The sequence below is a fragment of the Ictalurus punctatus genome, chromosome 1 (genome assembly GCF_001660625.3).
Source record: "Ictalurus punctatus breed USDA103 chromosome 1, Coco_2.0, whole genome shotgun sequence".
In the NCBI taxonomy this organism is placed as follows: domain Eukaryota; kingdom Metazoa; phylum Chordata; class Actinopteri; order Siluriformes; family Ictaluridae; genus Ictalurus; species Ictalurus punctatus.
Genome location: NC_030416.2, coordinates 5,377,747 through 5,393,672, shown reverse-complemented (window position 1 = coordinate 5,393,672; position 15,926 = coordinate 5,377,747). Strand labels below are relative to the sequence as shown.

At 38.5% G+C, this 15,926-nt stretch overlaps 1 protein-coding gene and 1 long non-coding RNA gene across 13 annotated transcripts; one reads left to right on the top strand and one right to left on the bottom strand.

The window, feature by feature from the left end:
• Positions 1–1,543: 1,543 nt before the first annotated feature.
• LOC108264981 (OTU domain-containing protein 1) lies at positions 1,544–3,709 on the bottom strand. Its single transcript, XM_017467013.3, has one exon. It carries the CDS (start codon positions 3,493–3,495, stop codon positions 2,203–2,205), a length of 1,293 nt encoding a protein of 430 aa, XP_017322502.1. The 5' UTR covers positions 3,496–3,709; the 3' UTR covers positions 1,544–2,202.
• Positions 3,710–9,706: 5,997 nt separating this feature from the next.
• Positions 9,707–14,485, top strand: LOC108265002 (uncharacterized). 12 transcript variants are annotated; one of them, XR_008396295.1, is made up of 6 exons: positions 9,707–10,109; positions 10,749–10,798; positions 11,100–12,408; positions 12,516–12,551; positions 12,640–12,692; positions 12,856–14,485. It is a non-coding gene; the product is annotated as an uncharacterized LOC108265002 (long non-coding RNA). The 12 variants fall into 12 exon arrangements; XR_008396293.1 differs by having other exon boundaries at positions 11,100–12,551; XR_008396296.1 differs by having other exon boundaries at positions 11,100–12,692; positions 12,856–12,931; positions 13,007–14,485.
• Positions 14,486–15,926: the final 1,441 nt, after the last annotated feature.

Genomic DNA, 15,926 nt, shown 5'->3' with positions numbered 1-15,926 from the left:
TCTCAAAACTTGCACATTTCATTTTGAGTATCCCTGCATCTAGTGTGCCGTCCAGGAGGACATTTAGTGTGGGCGGATGTTGGAAGCGAGATGCACAAGTCTGGGACCGCAGTCGATCAATAACATTCTCTTCTGAAGTAGGTTAGGCCAAGTGATTCATAATTTCATTAATTTGTTAAGTAGCCTATGTTTATTGTTTTATAGTATTATTTATTTATTTATTTTTCTATATGTTAATTTGCTACATAAACATGATATCTGTGAGATTTTTATTTCCTATTTATTTGACTTTTTCTTTGTTTTATATTTAATTTGTTTAATATTTATTTAGGTTATTTTATAAGTAATTCAATTAAATATTGTGCCTTGCTGGGTTACCAGAGTTTAACTATTAGGCTATTGTTAGGTGTGTGTGTGTGTGTTGTTACACATACGGTTAAATATGTTTTTAGGCTTCACTAGTTGTGATGTTTTAAAAGTTGATATTATGAGGCTTGATTTATTAAAGTTGATTTATTTTAAGGCTAATAAAAAATTGCCCCAATGTGTTTGTCAAGTGTGGTGCTTTACTTGTGCTTTTTACTTATGGTCAGTTTAATTAAATGCAGTGTCTGTTATTCTGAATGTTTAGCATAGCCCTAACATTTGTGTAAATTTTTCTGTGACAGAATGTTTGCTGGTGTGGGTGGGAGTGGATACAAACAGTGCGGGTGAGGGGGGAGTGGAACACACACTTTGCGGGAACGGGCAGTAATGGTCAGACATTCAACAGGAGCAGGATTAAAAAATCAGTCCAGGGCTCTAGTGCAGTGGTTTTCAAAGTGGGGGCCTCCAGGGGGCGCCCGGGGGGCCTCAACAATTTGGTGTGAAAAAGACAACCACACACACACAATCAATTCCTAATGTAATGTAAAGATGAAAGAGGTAATTATTCATAAAAAAAAGGGGGGATTTATTGAGAATCTGTATTTTTAATGTGTTTTAAAGGCATCTTGCAAAAGGGAGGCCTCGATCAAATGTTAATGCCATTTGGGGGGCGTTGCCCTGGAAAAGTTTGGGAACCCCTGCTCTAGTGTACCTGTGGCATGAAAGCGGAATAGCAGGAGTAGGGGGAGGGGCTGCAACGGGTGTCATATATTGACTGAAAGGATTGTATTCATATTCTATTGAAAGTAAACGGTAACGTTTTTAATGATTTCATAATTATTGACTTATAATTCAAGCACTTTTTAAGCACAACTAGATAAAAAATTGCCTATGGTTTTCCAGTAGGCTGCTTACATTTCAAAAGGACAAATTCAATACGTCAAGCACTTCCAACACCTTGTACGAACCCTGATTAAATAATTAGATTATTATCTGATTGGACTTTTATAACTCATTCAAAAGATCTCACTAACCACTGTACAACTGCAAAATATAGTCACACAGCTTTAAATAGGTGCAAACCTATTAAAATATTTTAGCCTCAATATTTCTCTAGCAAAAACAAAACCACCACACCAACCAAAAAAAAAGATTAACAACAACAAAAAAAGTATAGTACTGGTTAAAAAAAATGTATCATTTATTTTAAAGGACAAAATTACACATACATACATACGTACACACACACAAACACACACACACACACACACACACACACACACACACACACACACACACACACAAGAAGTGAATAAATAAAGGAATAAAAAAATATTTGAGGAAGCAGAAGTGCAACCCATTAAAATCTATTTTAAAAAATACAGCATGAGGATAACAGTACAGTATTCCACAGGAAAGGGTGTCTTTGTATCAGTGTCTCTGATCATGCAGAAATGCACTTTTTAAAATACAATTGATAAAACTCTATTAAAATGAATCAAATCAAAAATCAAACCCTAAATCATGGCAACCCATTTAACTAGTCACATTGTATATTTTTTGCAATGTGACCAACATTTCTGGTAATAGCCCCAAAACCAAACTCTGGTTTACAAAAAAGGGTGCCATGGCAATTTTGTGTTGTACTCAGAAATATATAGCCTGCAGAGCCGTTTTTTAAAAAGAACAATATAGATAAATATATATATATTTAAAAATATATACTTAAATAGCTATTTTTGAAAGGTTTAAGTCATTTGAGCCAACAGTTTTTAAAAATCAACACTATGGAACCAGAAATGTGTTGTACAAATTACTAAATCCTACAAAAAAAGTCTACTGAACGCCATTCTTCTCTATGTACATTTTGGACAGAGTAGCCGCCATGGACTTGGCAAGTTCCTCATCACGTTTTCGTTGCACCTGTGTGTGCAGGCACCAGTCTTCATACTCCGGGTTGGGCAGGCAGCAGTCCAGCAGCACATCATAATGACCATTACTCAGCCAACTTAACCAGATGGCTGGTTTTGTCAAGTCCTCCTCACCCAGATAGTGTATCATGGTGGAGACAGTGGGACTTGCCAGACTGCCTCCTGTGGTCAAGTAGATGTTTACATTCAGCATTTGACTCATGGCCAGTAGTTCAGGGTAGCCAGCCCAGGCACCATCCTGTGCCGCATTGATTAGAAATTCACCGATATCACCTTCGATAATAGGACTGAACTCATCTAGGTGGTCAGCAATGTGATGCACTGTGTGCTCTCTTAGCTCACTGTGCATTGACTGCTCACCATATGCTGCTTTTGACACTGCCCGGTAGAGGCAATTTCCATCTGGGATGATGTGAAAACGGTACTTCTTACTCTCCTGGAGGTATTTGTTCTGTTTCTCCACCTCAGCCAGGTACTGGCTAACTTTCTCATTGAGGTCACTCCTGCTTGCAGGCTCCAGGTGTACATGCCGCTGCAACACTGGGTCCTCTGACATTTCATCTTCATCCTTCTGCTGACATTTCTGGTTACTTTGGCTTTTGAATAGTTCAGAAGAGTTTTCCCATTTGTAAGTGAATGGAACACTTTGTGAAAAACTTTTTGTAGTTTCAACCTCGTCAGGGACATACCCTACCAGTTCTTCATTACGCAGTCTACAATCATTTCTTCTTAACAAGCTGTGAAAATTGAGTGAGTTGCTCTCAGTTATCTTACTGTTATCCTCAAAAATGTCTGGTCTGCTCCTTCTCTGCTCAGGATGGTCACTACTCAAATCGCCGTCTGACTGATCAAGCTTGTACTCTGAACACGGAGCGCTAGGTGTATTTACAGCATCGCAGGTTGTGGGCATGTCCTTTATGATCTGAATAGGGACACACTTCTCCACACCATACGGCCTTGTGATGACAATCTCCGCTTTGGATGTGTAGAAAACGGGCCTCACCGAGGCCTCGTAGCACGAGAACGCGGGCATGTTCGCGTCTGTCCAGTTCTCCCCGCCTGAACCTTCTGCGTTGCTTTCCTTAACGGCGTTAAAACTCGATTCGAACTCTGTGTTGCCGCCAGTCGCCGTAACAGTCACTCTGAATTTTCGCGACGAGCCCGGGTAGTGCGTTAGCGCGCTGCTGTACAACTGCATTTTGCGCGTCTTCCCTTTATACTACAAGATGACAACACCTGCTAAAAATACTTCGTCATTCACAGTAGCAGAATTGTGTGGCGCGTTTCCGCGGCCTTGCTCTCCCCCGCCGTCATCGATGAGCCATTTCTCCCATCCGTCACCGCTAAATTTAGAAGAAATGCAAGAAAGACACTCTTCCACTCCGGAGAGTGACGCAGCACCAGGCCTGAAGCGGCGAGTTGCTGTGGAACGCCAAAGAGCCATAAACGTTTTTAACACACACGGGGGTGCCGTTTAGGGGACAGGCACTTACAGTGAGGCACACACAGAGGGGTCGCAAAAAAATCTGAAATTTAATTGTCATGCAACTATCAACTCACTTTCATTACAAGCAGCAATGTTAGCAGTGTTGATGTTGGCATGGGCAGCAGTCTGAATAGTACCTTTTTGGCATTGATCACCGTTTTAGAAGTTAATTACAGTACTAACATCTATTGGTATAAAATAGGTCGATATCACTGGTAGGTTGGCCAAAGCTGATTCCGTTCTCATTTCTTTCTCTTTTTGTTGTTTTCTCTTAGTAGCTAAACTAACCTGCTGTCAATTTATTTGTTTATTTTGCCAGGCATTACACAAATCTATCCTTAGGAAACCAATGAGAGAGTGTTTTTTATTCAAATTTAAACGTATACCAGTTACCAGTTGTGCTCATTGGTTCAAAAACCATTAATGGTTCACTTGAAAACAAGCAGTCTTTCATTTAAAAACTTAAATGAAATAAATAAATCAACAAAGGCTACAGTAGAAGGCCCCTTGGTCTGATGTCATAATGGTCTCAAAAACATGTTTCCCTCAGACTATTCACACCAGGGGGTATTCCAGAAAGCAGGTTATGCGACTTACCTGGGTAAGTTTACTCAGAGTTGCTATCAACTTACAACTTACTCTCTGAACATAACCTGGTCCGGAGCAGGTTATGTTCCAGGGTTAGTTTGTTTCAGCGAGCTGACGGAGCATAGCGTGCCCTTTTGAAGAATATCCAGTGGACAAGGAAGCACGAATTATATGAAGCCTTTTTCATATCCAGATGAATATTTGCAGCAGTGTTACCGTTTTTTTGTGAGTATAGTTAATTTATTTAACAAACCTTTTGAAACCTCACATCGCCAACGTGACACATCGTGTATCAGTGCTTAACACTGTGGGTGACGCAGAGCATGTGGAAAAGGCAACGGTGTGTAGGGCCATTCATACAGTATGCCTTGCACTCAAACAGTTCCTACACAATTTTGTGCAGTTCCTTGGCCATAAACCATGATGAGCCATTGATGAAGATGGCAAGATCCACCCACAGTGAACCAAAGAGATGGTAGCACCCTATGTATGAGATGTGATCTGCCAAAATAATTTTTAATTAAATGACTAATGCACAAAGTGAACAGTCAACTGAAAAATACATTTGTATTTATTGCTTTAGCATTCAACAATAAATGGCAGAATAATCATCACTAGGCAAATACAATACTTTGCCCAGCTTTAGCCAGTGCTCCAGCAATTCAATTTGAAGCCTGGCCTTTATTATGTTCAGCTTTTTAAACTCCATTTAATCTAATAGGGGCACTACAACACTACAATTAAGATTGTACACACTATATGCAGTAAAATAAAATAAGCATGCATAATACACAAGTGAACCATTGACAGTAAAGTGTTATTTCAAAATGCCTTTTTTCAAATGGTGGCAGTGTTTACGGTCATCTTGAGTGTTTAAGGATATATCACTGGAAGCTTAAAAAAAAGAAAGAAAGTAAATAGTACTAATATGTTATGCCTACGTTTTACCAAGCCACTTATGTCATGGGAGGTAGCTGACTCTGATGAACTGCTCCCTGGAATCCCATTGACCATGTTATGTGATGGTCCTTGCTTTCTGGAATACCCCCCAGGAAGCAGGCCTGGATTAAGAACACATTAGGCCCTGGGGCTATAGGCAGTAGCTATGATAATGATGATGATGATGATGATGTGTGCATTGCGATGGACTGATAACACATTAAAGACATAAATGCATTAACTCCAGATATGAAATCAAAGCGAGTAGCTTTCCAGAAACAGCAACAACTTTTGCAGTCAAATGAATTCCTTAAAGAGTTTACTTTAAATATGTCTTACCATTAAATACTCTTCTTTCTAACTATAAAGGAGGAGAAAGACTCAATGATATCATTAAAATCCATGGTTCTAACAATGTTGCATTCCAGGGACATCCATGATAGATGGCTCAGTCTTTCTTGTGCCGTTGTTGATTGCAAATGAATTTTAATGAAAGATAATTTTGAGAAGGAGCTCTCTTCTGATGCATTTGTGAGGTAAGTTGAGATATATTCTCAAGACTATGTCAACATTTGGAAAAACATTTTGAAGGTCCCTTGCTCCTAGTTCTTGCAGCAATTCCGTGGCTGATGCTTTCCTTTTTGCAAAATGCTTTAATATATGCAATGTCATCAGTAAAATTTTCTTGAAAGTCTGTAGTGTACTTCTGTGTAATTTAACACAAAAAGAACGAAGCTCGTGATCAGTGATACAGTGTCTGGTAGAAGAGCCAGTGCCAATATTTCATCGTGCACCGGACTATTTCTGACATCTTTATCTAAAGGGGCATAGTAAACATTCATAAAAAACCTTGCTTTCTAACTGATCATAAGAATAATAACTTACTGCTGTTGCTAACTAACTCACCTTCAATGTGTAAAGCACATGGATCGGAGGGTGCAGCTAAATGTGGGCTGCCTCTAGCCTCTGGGACCGAATGTCTGTGAACCGAAGTAGTTCATTAGTTTTTAAATTTTTGTTGTCAAGTTTATTTTTCCTTTTTTGTGCACCACAACCCCCCCCCCCCCCCCCCCCCCCCCCTTTTAAATTTATTTTTTAAACATTTGAACACCGGCAATATTGATATTTGATATCACATTTTGTACATGCAAAAGCATAACTAAAAGAGGCGTTTCCCGACTTCATGTCGCAAACTGTAAAATGATTTTGATTGGATGGTGAATTACATCAGTCAGGCAGATTTTCCAATCATGTCTTGTATTTGTATAAACAGACCTGTATTTAACATTGTTGGAGGACTACTTCTCATTTCTTACACAGCCAATCACAGCCCTCCTAACAGAGTAGAGTGTAGCCTATACAGTGCCATTTTGCATTCAGCCATAGAAGTATTTCTATTTCCTCACTGTTTGCATATTATACATAATTATTTGGTACGGAGCCCTCTGGACGTTAAACCTCTGGCCTCACTCTTGTTGCCAAAGATCTTTGCCAGTGTTGTAACATGCTTAATTTGAGTTGACTGATGTCACACAGCTGCCACGTGAAGTTCTGAGCACGGCTGCTATATTCAACTCTGAATCATATAGACAATATTAAAAGACAGAATTGAACAAATACAATATCAAATTACCATATCTGTGCTTCAGTTGGTTTAGAAACCTGGACTTTGAATAGGTGCAGAATATTAAAAATATAGATAATGACGTAGTTACAAAAAAGGATGGTTAACTAATTAACTAATCATGCTACTGAATAGGCACTGTTATTTCCCTTTTTAAATATTACTGTGATGTCATCAAAGTCAAATTGTAAGAAATCTTGTCTGGGCCAAAAATATGAGAGTCAAAAATTTATTTGCAGAACTCTTACAATAAAAAAACGTTAGATGCTTAAAGGAAAGAAAATGTTTGTTTGTTTTTTAAGGAAAAATAAAAATGTTATAGCTGAAGTACAAAAAAAAGTCAAAGAAAAAATCAGCAGCTTCAAATCATAGATTGTATTCTGTCTGTCTGATAAAGATCTTTTCCTTATGTTCTGAATCAGCCTGTGTGTTTTACCTCCTTCTCACTCCCTACTTTACCCTTTTAGGCCCTAATTTATACACCTTCGTAACTGGAAAATTTAGGCAACTGGCTGCTATCTAGTGTAAATACCCACTTTCTTACTTTGAAGTCTTACATAAGTTATATTCCATATAAGGTTAAATCTGTGCGATCGTTTTGTTTTTCAGGGCAGTACTTCCTCATTAGTGGAAGAAGAGTAGAGTTTTGCTTTTCACCAATAGTCAGCTCTTTACTACGGGACCGACGTCGAGGATTCGTGACAAAATCGTGAACATTCCGTTATCTTACACCGCCTGCACGCACTCTGCCAGCGTAAACAATCACATGGAACCTCAAAAGGGTCATACACGCCACAAAATACGTCTTGTCCCTTTAGTACACAAGCGAAAACACAATACGTTTTTCACATAAATAAAAATTAGGCATAAATATTAGGCATAAATGACGTTGCACTATGGCGATTTCCAACACGTCAGAAATAGGCAGCGTTGAATAAGCGTTGATCATGCCTCAGAGTGAAGCATGATAACATGTCAAATAAGCTAGGCGTATAAAAGTGACATATAAATGTGTGACACTGGGGTTAATCACGCCTGAAGTTACACTTAAAAAATGCAGAATAGGCAATGCATTTAACCCTTCCTAACTGCCAGGGACTGTGTTCAGGGGCGAAGGGGGGGGGGGGGGGGGGGGGGGGGGGGGGGGGGGGGGGCACAGAGTGTGCCAGGCATATGGGCCCAGGACGCTAGGGGGCCCCAAATCACGATTTTGCATTATTTTATGGAAGAAAAAAAAAAAAAAAAAAAGATTGTCATTTTTTTTCTTACATAGCCTACACAAACATGTTAACTAATAATACTTTAATAAAATAAAATGTGTGAATTATAGAAAGTAAGAAGTAAACATGAGCACGCTATCGTCACTTCAAAATACAACACATGACTTTAACCGCACCAACAAAAAAAAAAAAGAACAAAAAAAAAAAAAGAATATGATGGACGGAAAGAAGCACCTGTCAGGAGCACAAAAAACGAAAACGTGTTCAAAAGGAGGAATGAAGGCGTTAAAAGGATGACAGTTTCTCTTACGAACTGGGTCCTTACAAATCAAAATAAACTACTTTTATTAGTTTTAGCGCATTTAGTGCGATTAGTGCATCTGGCATTCATATCAATAGAGCACGCAATTGCACGATCCACATTGTTTGATGGAATGTTAGAAAAATGGCCAAGCATGAAAACAAGACGTGTTCAAATTTAATTGTTTTACCTTTATGTCTGAAAAATTTAGGACAAGAAGCTCTTTACTTTGCTAGCTACTTAACTTTGCTTCTTTTTTTTTAATGTACACTGACACACTTAAATGGAAGTATATTTAATTTTTGCATCAACTTAATTTATTAAATAATATATTTATTTAGCCAATAAAGTGTAATTTATTGTCATGTAATCTGTAATGTATAATGTCATTTTTAAATAATACTTAAAGGTATGCTTGTTTATATCACTAGTTTATTATTAATAATAATGTAGTTTGTGTTTAATATAGTTATCTAGTTCGACATCCTGCTGTTCCATGGAAGGCTACTCATCACTTCCTTGTGGCATTTCACTAGCTGTCCTGACAATGTAACCCTCCAGAGAGGACATCTTTAGTCTGTCCCACTGAGATGCAAGCCTGTACAGTTCAGCACATAATGTGCCAACTGTAGCACTGTTGTCAAACTTAAGCAAACATCTTCCAGAGCTGAGCTGGGGAGTCCATTTTCCCACACATGAGCAAAGTTTCTAGGATCAAGTCAAGTCAATTTTATTAAGGTAGTGCTGAATCATCTGGTATCATTCATTATCTCAGGGCATTTTTTATTGAGCAGGTGTAGCCTACACCATACTCTTCATCAATATTAATTCTTCTATTCTTATATTCAATCAATGAGAAATAGTGGCTGCTGCTGCTGAAGAGCTACAAGAGAAAGTTTGGTACATAAACATGAATGGTGGTTTGCAGACAACGTTGTTTTGCAAGGCTGCTAGCATCTTGCTGTCATGTATCAGCAAAGTCTGGACTCCAGTTCCCATCAGCCACTGCACTGAACCACATGTCACATGACCACCTGCACCTGATTCACGTTTCTGTTAATGAGCACTCTTGTATATATAGCCATTGGCTGCACTGTTTCGCTGTCTTAGACGTCTATGTTCCATGTCACTGCCTTAGTGCCTTAGTGCCTTAGTGCCTTAGTGCCTTAGTGCCTTAGTGCCTTAGTGCCTTAGTGCCTTAGTGCCTTAGTGCCTTAGTGCCTTAGTGCCTTAGTGCCTTAGTGCCTTTATAAAAAGCAATACTGCGATTGCTTCCGAACCCATCCTTGATTCGTGACAGAACGAACGACCTTCTATTAGAAGCAGCAGTTCGCCAGGATGGACGACTGGGGCGTCAGGATGCTACCGATGTTAGTGGAGTACTTCACCACGCTACGCCAAGAGGCGGAGAATTACCAAACTGCGCTACGAAAGCAGCAAGTCGCCAAGAATTACCTGGCCTTCAACTCACCTCCCATGTTCACAAGGGACCACGCCACGCCAACAGGAGGAGGAGTCCGGGTACAAAGGGGAGTCTGTGGACGGGGCTAAAACCATCTCCCACCCCCCTCCCCTATTATGGGTTTAGGTCAGCAAGAAGAGTCAGCGGGGAACGAAAGTCAGCCTCCCTGCTCGTCTGAGGATGCCGCTCGGTGTATGTATAATGTTTAACCCATTAGTAAGCCAATTTTACCAAACCTGGCTGCTGGTTTTACACTAAATCATGAGTGTAGTGATGAGCAAGCTAGCGCGCTAACAAACTGTCTTACAGATTAATGTTATCTACCTGGCCAACTTGGCTCATTTACACTATCATAGTGAGTTTAAAGGTGGTTTGCTTGCTGAACTTGGTTAAAGGTTTTAATAACTAACAGTATAATATTTATATAGATTTGGGTGATGGACAGGAGGTTTTGGAGTTTAATCATGTCACCGGTACTCTCACACCAAAGTATCATCTGTGTCCAACTCTGAACATTAGCTACACTGCTAACAAACCTGGCAACTTAGCTTGGTAGCTAATATTAAGATACAATTGTCTTGAGTAGACATTAAAATGAGTAGCTGGTAAAATATTCTCCTTTCTTATTAATGCTTAAACATGAATTGTCAACTTAACAGTTAGCTGAATGCTGGCTCACTTAAACATGGATACCCATTTTAAGGTCTCAACACAATATAATGTTTATCCTAATGTTACTAACTAATAAACCTGACTACTGGTTTTAAATGTATGATAAATATTGGTAGAAAATGTTGTAATTCTGAGTCACATAAAAGTAATTTATTGCAGAGCCTGAGGATGTGCTGGAAGGCTCATTGGATGTGCCCTCTGTCCTCAAGGTATGTATTGGTTAGAAATAATTTAACTAAATTTGTAACCTTTAGGCTGCTTCTCTCTAAGTGTGTGTGTTAAGGTTGTTGAACCAAATCTGCAGCTGCTGCCCACTGAACATCAAAAAGAACCTTCAGTTGTTCTGGTAACCTTTAGTTTTATTTATTTACTAAAGCAATCACAAACCTTTCTAAAATTCTATTGTTAGTATAAAACTGCTATGATAAGCACTTATGAGCTGAGCAGTTTAGTTCCTCTCTTAGACTCCTTCCAGTCTGGGATATTATAGTTTTGTTTCTCTATTTCTAGTCAGTGGACATCAGGAGAGACTTTCTCGGAATGATAAGGGGGTCCAGAGACTCGGCTCTTCTGGTGTGACCCCACAGAGACGCAAAGCCTGAATCACGAGGTAATCAGTCTTTATTACTCTGAGGAGACTTCTAATTAATGACTGTTAGATGAACACTCCTATGAAATGCAGTTGTGGAGTTTCAGCTAATTGTTGTTTGCAGGGATTCTCTTATTATACCAACACTGAGGACTGTTTACAAGTACACAGTTAAGGGATTATTTGTTGTGGCCTCAAATGTTTAACTTGCTGTAACTAATTGTGATTGTGTATCGGTCATTGAGCCAAACTTGTAGCTGCTGCCCACTGAACCTCACCATGACCCTTCATCTGTCGTTCTGGTAACCAAAGCTTTCATTTATTTACTAAAGCCAATTACAAAATTTTCCAAAGCTCTGCTGTGTAGAAAGTGACAGAATGTTAGATGTGTTAGTATGAAACTGCTATGATATGAAGCACTTATGATCTGTGGTCTATTTTACACAGCCTCTCAGTGCTGGTGAGATGAGCAGCACCTGTTGTAATGGTCATTTCCTCTGTGCAGACTGCTTCAGCTTCCAGTCTGGGGTATTCTACAGTGCTGCAGCTGAGATGCTTGTAATCTTTTCTTTACAAGCTTTGTCTTTTGTTTTTTCAATTTCTAGTCAGTGAACATTAGGAGGTACTTCCTTGGTATGATATAGGGTCTAGAGAGTTGGCTCTGCTGGTTTAAAACCACTAAGACATGCTGGTTGAACCATGAGGTAACCAGTCTTTATTACGCTGATGAGAACTGACAATGATTATTAGTGGAGTATTTATGTGAAATAAATGAGTTTCAGCTAATTGTCATCTGCAGGAATTCCCTTATACCAAAACTGAGGACTGTTTCTCTGGCATACAGGTAAGAGATTTGTTGTAGTCTCACAAAACCTTTGTTAATTGAAGTGACTTTGTTCACTTTAAATTGTTCTCTTGGGTGTGTATCTGGGGGAGTTACAGAAGTCATTTCCTGTAATGGCATGGAGACTGTCACCATGCCACTTGAGGACTATGTGGTAAACTTGGTACACTGTCATGATGTGTATATGTAGATTTTTGGAATTTGTTCTGTTCATCTGTCTGCAGTGTCAGTTTGTCTTTTTTTTAAATAACAGCAACCCTTGAAAAAGGTGACCTGCACTTGCCTGTATGTGCAACCAGATGGTTAGGTGGACACTTCCACTTTGGGTGCAGGAAAATGGTTGTAACTCTCACTATAGTGATGCAGAGAATAAACCACACTTGAAGGTAATTGTATGTTTCAGACCTGATGTGCATCTATGCTGCTATATCCCTGAATGTATGGCTGGAAAGTTGATGGAGTTTTAATGATTTATTGCTAATTTGGCTCACAGGAGACTGAGGAGAGCCTTATGCCAGAGGAGATGGAGGTGCCCTTTAAGTACTGTACAAGTCTCAAGTTTCATGGTGTAATGTATGTTTTTAACATGCACTAAGCATTTACACCTTGTTTCTTAGCTACCATCTTTCAAATTGGACTGAAGCTGTGTGCGCTCCATCAAGTGTTCTCTGTGAGTAAAACCTTTTGCTTAGCTGCTGTTACTCAGGTACCTTATACCCTGCTTTAACTTATGTGCTGCCTTATATTCAGACTCTGCTTGCCAGCATCCACAACCAGAACTTATTGTTTATGGTTGAGAAGATTGATTTTTGTAACTTTTCTCCTCTGTGAAGCTCCATTACAACTTCCTCGACATGTGTTATGAGCTGCTTCTTTGGCTATTTCATGAATGGCTCAACACCTGAGGCAGTAAGTATCTTATTAGGAGATTTAAAAGTGATGCTTGAATGTAGTTACAGAACTATTCTCATTGTTTTCCCATAGTTTTAACCTTGATATTCCTAAAGTTTGAGGGAGGATTCTTGGAGAGCCTCTTTGCACTTATCAGCATGTGGGAGCCTGTGGCAGAGCTGTACTTCATGGTGCTTATTGTATCAAATATCTTCTAATGCCATGATAAACAAATTCTCAGCATTTTATCTTTAACTCAGTGTGTGTGTGGTACCATTTTCTCAGCCCCTGGAGCTCTACAGTGACCCAATGGACTTATCCAGTGCAGTTTCACAGCTACTCTGGCAGGCAGCATGTCCAGCTGATGGACACTTTTTGTTGAAGCTCTGAGCAATGCCACCCTTAACTCCATTCCCCTTAGACACCAACATTTTGCAAACAATTACAATTCTTTAATTTATTCATGAATGCCACATCATACTTTTAACCCTTTATACCCTTGGCATCCATTTTAATAGGAACATTTGTACACCAGCTCGTTTATGCAGTTATCCTATCAGACAATCATGTGACAGCAGCACAATGTTTAAAATCATGTTAAAGTGGATGGTGAGTAAGTTCCACTTAATGTGGAACTTTCAAAAGAAAAGTTTGTTCCCTTTTCAGCCTTTGTTACATTTCATATTTTCCATCACTACATTGTTCAAGCTCTCCACAGAAGTATACATTCATTTGTTATTTCAATTAACACATTTAATCAAAAATCTCTCATCTTCATTAACAGGTCTGCACAACAAGCCCAGGACTTGAGGACCAAAAGCGTGTAATCATTTGTAACCTGTGTAGCATTTTGACAAATTTCCATCATAACTAATTGCTTTATAACTGGATTTCCAGGTTTAGTGTAAATGTCTGTAACTGCCTTTCATCCAATATAATTTCTATCATTCTCATCCCTGAAAATTCATCCCTCTATGAATCTGCCCCAATCATCCCTCTATGTGAAGCTTAAAGATTATATCCTGAATAAATCACAGCTATAAATAGGATTAACTTTTGTTATAGTGCTAATATATTTTAAGGTTTAATAAATTTTACTCCTGTTGCAGCCTCATTCTCACTTTTCATTTTCTATTCAAGTTCTGAAATCCTAATTGAAGAGGACCAAAAATCTGAGATGTCACCATTTTACATGTATTAGGGAATTTGTTTACATGGAATAGTCGTCAAGCCTTGTCAAGTGGCTTATGGTCATTCCTCTATAGAGCTAGTAAACATCAGAACAAAATGTCATTTCTCCAGGACCATAGACAGTACACAAGACTACATAAAGTGCAAATACACAGAGTGCAGGACAATACACACACCAGAACAGTAGGTACACAGGACAGTAAATACACAGAACATGAGCTGTAAGCCACTTTGTAGTGTAGCAGCAGTGAGTACATTGCCGCATATTGGCAGCAAAAAATATTCTATAATAAAGTGACTGAAGCAGTTTCTAAGGTACCGGTGTGCTGTGTTTTGTATTGATAAATGCAGAAATTGCATATTTATATTACAGAATGTATACCAAGCCATCACTCTAACATATTAAGAAATATATCAGCAGTCTTGAAGGTGTTTCCCAAAAACAGTTTCATGTAAAAAAAAAAAAAAAAAAAAAAAAAACCCCTAAAAAAAGTTACAAAAATGCTTAATTTGGTGAGAAGATAAATGTTTACAATTCATTTACAATTCAGAGGTATGTATATTGTCTTTCAGCCATTCCATATCACACTGTTAGTGAAACACTAGCACAGCTATAAAGCAGAAACCAAATCAGTGCCAACTGTCCACAATTATCCTTTTTTTTTCTTTCTTTTTTTTAAATCTTGAAACAAAAAGATTTCATGGAACAGATTCTTGCTTGAATCTAATGAGTTGGGCTTCACAGAAATAAGAGAGAAGAAAAATAATTTGATAATCATCCTTATCCCTTCTCCAAATGAATTGATCATGTAACGTGTACATTACATCATAAGAATACAGTAAGTCTCTTAAAATAAAGAGGATTTTATGTATGTAATTTTCATGACCTTGTCAAGGCCACTGTATTAAACAGTCCAAGATAACACAGATACCTTATAGCTTTTTGTTAGTTTTCACCCTTTTTTCAGCTTTATTGTTTCACCTAGAAATGTTTTTGGGTAAAAAAAAGAAAAACAAATTTCCAATACCCAGTGTGCACAGCCTTCTATAACTGGGAATGTGTCAGTTTTCAGAATCAATTAATTACATTCAAACTCATGTTAAATACTAATTATTATACACCTGCCATCAATTAAAGTGACTGATTACCCCCAAATAAAGTACAGCTGTTCCTAAAGGATTTTCCTGACACCTTCTTGGTAACATCCAACTGGAAAAGCCATGGGCTTATGTTGTTACATAGCAGGTACGGGATCTCATGAAAAATATCAATCAGGAGAGGGTTAGAAAACAATTTCCAAGGCATCAGATCTACCATGGAACACTGTAAAGACAATAATCAACAAGTGGAGAAAATATGTCATGACAGTGACACTACTAAGAACAGGATGTCCCTCTAAAATTTATGAGGAGATCAGGAGAAAACTGGTCAGGGAGGCTGCGAAAGAGGCCTACAGCACCATTAAAAGAATTGCAGCAGTTTCTGGCAAGTACTGTTTGCTCTCTACATGTGACAACAATCTCCAGGATTCTTAATATCACTGGGATTTGGGGTAGGGTGGCAAGACAGAAACCTTTTATAACCAAAATGTACATAAAAATACATCCAATCTCCCAAAAGCATGTGGAATAATGTGTTATGATATCTGATAAGAACAAAATGTAACTTTTTAGCCATAATACCAAAAGATATGTTTGGCACCCCCCCCCCCCCCCCCAAAAAAAAAAAACAAAAAAACAAAAAAAAAAAAACAAAAAAAAAAACAGCACAACACCGAAAGAACACCATCCCAATAGTTATCTCATACACTTTCTGTCAAAC

Bases quoted from the DNA above. Each gene is read 5' to 3' on its own strand.
- LOC108264981 (XM_017467013.3), bottom strand. From the start codon at position 3,495: ATGCAGTTGTACAGCAGCGCGCTAACGCACTACCCGGGCTCGTCGCGA.